Source organism: Trachymyrmex septentrionalis, unplaced genomic scaffold (genome assembly GCF_001594115.1).
Source record: "Trachymyrmex septentrionalis isolate Tsep2-gDNA-1 unplaced genomic scaffold, Tsep1.0 scaffold82, whole genome shotgun sequence".
Lineage (NCBI taxonomy): Eukaryota > Metazoa > Arthropoda > Insecta > Hymenoptera > Formicidae > Trachymyrmex > Trachymyrmex septentrionalis.
The window spans coordinates 150,037-153,005 of NW_017306008.1; the positions used below are offsets into that span (position 1 = coordinate 150,037).

The 2,969-nt window shown below is 30.5% G+C and overlaps 1 protein-coding gene across 1 annotated transcript in view; it reads right to left on the minus strand.

The window, feature by feature from the left end:
- LOC108754900 (DNA ligase 3) overlaps window positions 1–2,969 on the minus strand; it is a 60,484-nt gene that overhangs the window by 10,727 nt on the left and 46,788 nt on the right. The window contains exons 11-13 of the mRNA XM_018497560.1: window positions 1,118–1,205; window positions 957–1,034; window positions 547–670 (exon numbers count right to left, since the gene is read on the minus strand). Coding sequence (XP_018353062.1) covers window positions 547–670; window positions 957–1,034; window positions 1,118–1,205 — 290 coding nt within the window. The remainder of the gene's footprint in view (window positions 1–546; window positions 671–956; window positions 1,035–1,117; window positions 1,206–2,969) is intronic.

Below are 2,969 nucleotides of genomic sequence, written 5' to 3' on the forward strand. Positions count from 1 at the left end.
TAAGAACTGTTCAAACCTTGTGTTTCTGCCCGAAATTAGGCTCATTTTACTTGCCTTTTACGATCATTTACTGACTATTAAGGCAGAAAAAGACAGTTTCTGTCCATTTTTACAGGTATTTTAAAGTAATCTCGTCATTTAGATTTATCCAAATTGTTTTTATTTACAAATGGCTTGCAGCATAAATTATTCCTCGCGGACGTCACAATTCCAACATGGCCGCCGCGACTATTCAGGAATCTTTTTAGGTGTCATTACGAAACAATGATAACATTAAGCGGAGAAAATAGTTTTGCAATTGTTGCAAAATTCTTTGTTATGATTGATCTTGAACTCTCTTCACTAAATCTAAATATATAAATCAATTATATTAAATAAAAATTCTACAATCGCAAAGCTGCTTTCTCTGTTGAACACAGCCAACAAGGATCGTTCGACGAATTTAAACAATTGCGATTATTTAATAAAATTTATCCCACATTGTATCCGATTTATATTTTCACTTTACGATATTATCTTTCGCACTGCGTCGTAACTCATACGAACCTTTGTTGCCTGTGCCGTACCATGCACCAAGCACGACGAGATCTGCGCTATCAGCCATTGCACCACCGCACAGATAATCCTTTTTTACCTTCAACCAGTGCCTCTTTCCTGGTTCGTATTTGCTCTGAAAATTTGGAGATTTCGAATAAACGGTATGAAATCCAAATGCGTGGCGATCCACAAAACAAATTTCATAAGAACAGCGTTACCTTTAAATAAATTATCGACTTTATCGCAGGAAGTTACAAATAGATAAAGCAAGAAAAACATGTTTGTATAAACAATCAAATAAATATTAAATATATAATTGTATTGCGCAATAATTATTCGATTAATTGTACCAGTAATATTATTAAAAGAATATAGCAATAATGTGGGAAATTAATGCGTTTACAAGGATCGATACGCACATCGATGTCTTTCAGGACCAAACCTTCAAGACCCAGTTTCAATACATGGACAATCCTTCCCGCTAAATCCTGCGGATCCTGAAATCAAACGGAAATTATAATCCGATGCCGCTGTAAGTAAATAATAATTAACGTGCTTTTTAAAATTTTTATTTCTTTACATGCACTTCGTGAACCTCCGACAACATTATTCTGTTCGGTATCTCCGTCATTCTGTCTTTCAAAATGTTCCTGCGCTCCAGCATAGATCTAACGCGACGAAAAAGAAAAGAGGAAAAATAGCATTAACATGTAAAGTCAAAATAATATTATATTGTAGTTTACAGCCAAACACATTATTTTAAACCAAGAAAGATATTTTTTATAGATTTTTGGGATGTTTAAGAAAATCTAAATATCATCATATCATCATAATATGGCTAAAAAATATGACATTAAAATTAAAACAATGAATTCTAAAGGGGATAAACAATACATTTATAATTAAAAAATTAGTAAGTAAGCAAAAATAGAAGTCAGCGCGGTACTTGGTATGCAAGTATAACAACAGATATGCTTAAAAGTTCATTTTTAATATAAAAGTATATAATATCCATATAAAATCCGTACGCATTTCGACTTACTTCAAGTCTCAACGGAATTAATATAATTTTATTCTGTATAAATAGTGCGTCAACCATGGTGTCAACCATCCGATATCTCAAAGAGATTCCTTAGCTTTATCACAATTTACTAGTTACTTAGAAAGTACTAGGTACTTAGAAAGAAACAAGTAATTCTTATGAAGTAAAGCTATAATAAGAATGTTAAAGATATATGTGAAATTATTTTTTTTAAAAGAAACAACAAAAAAAAAGTAGATTGACACTCACCGATTTGATGCAACTTGCACATACATGCACAATAGTCAACCAATTGAATATAATATTTATTTGAATAATTAGATAAAGTAACAAGAGTGATCCAAATAAATTTTTTCGTCGAATAAATAGAACAAAATGCAACAGTTGTTCACTCTTCGATTACACAGAGACAAATAACAAGTGTCATCGCCGATATAAATATCGACCCGAAACAATCAAAAGCATAATTATAAACATAACATAACATGTAACATTAATTTTTAAATTGTATTCAGAACTGATTTATAGGCATGGTGTAAAAATTTAGTATCTGTTTGGACTAGTTTGGAGGTTTAAACTCCTTTTTTGTATTTGCATATGTAGCATTTCAGTCATTAATCTTTTGTTGTATGTAATTTCTTTCTATATCCAAAACTTGCACTCTGTCCCAATCGAATTCATAGTCAAATTGTAACCTGTGGTTTGTAATGATCGAATAGGAAGACGTCTTTCTTCTAATATGATTTTGGTGTTCAGAAATGCGTGTATGTAAATTGACGACTAATTTGTCCTACATAAAAAACCTCGCAGTCTTCGCAGGCAATCTTATAGCCAACGTTTTCTCTGTGCACTGGTTGGTAAAGGATCTTTCTGCACTTTGATTAGAGACTGCGAAGTTTATTGATACTATAAAATTTTTGATGCCGTTATTGTTTATAATCCTTTTAAATTTATCTGAGATGTTGTTAACAAAGGGAATCGTAAATCATATAATTTTATTGTTAGGTGCCACGTTCTTTTTATTGCCTTTGTTCATTATGTTATTACTTTTTATAAGATATTTTATTCTCTGAGACATAGCATAAAAAATAAATTGAAGAGGAATTAGTCATTATTTAATAAAATACTAACGAAGTTCAAAATTTTTTTGGTGAAATTTTGTATCAGAAAGGAAAAACACTTTATCAATTATGCCTATAATCACGCTTTTTTTTTGTGAGAAAAGATGTCTGGATAAAAAATTTATCTATCTGAAGTTGGTTTTTGATACCAAACAGTTAAATATTAGTCTTTTATTATGAATATATTAAAATGATTGTCAAGAAAATTAATTTTGTTATAGGCTACTTCAATTGTAAACTGTATGTAAAAAGTTATCGATTTGTATACT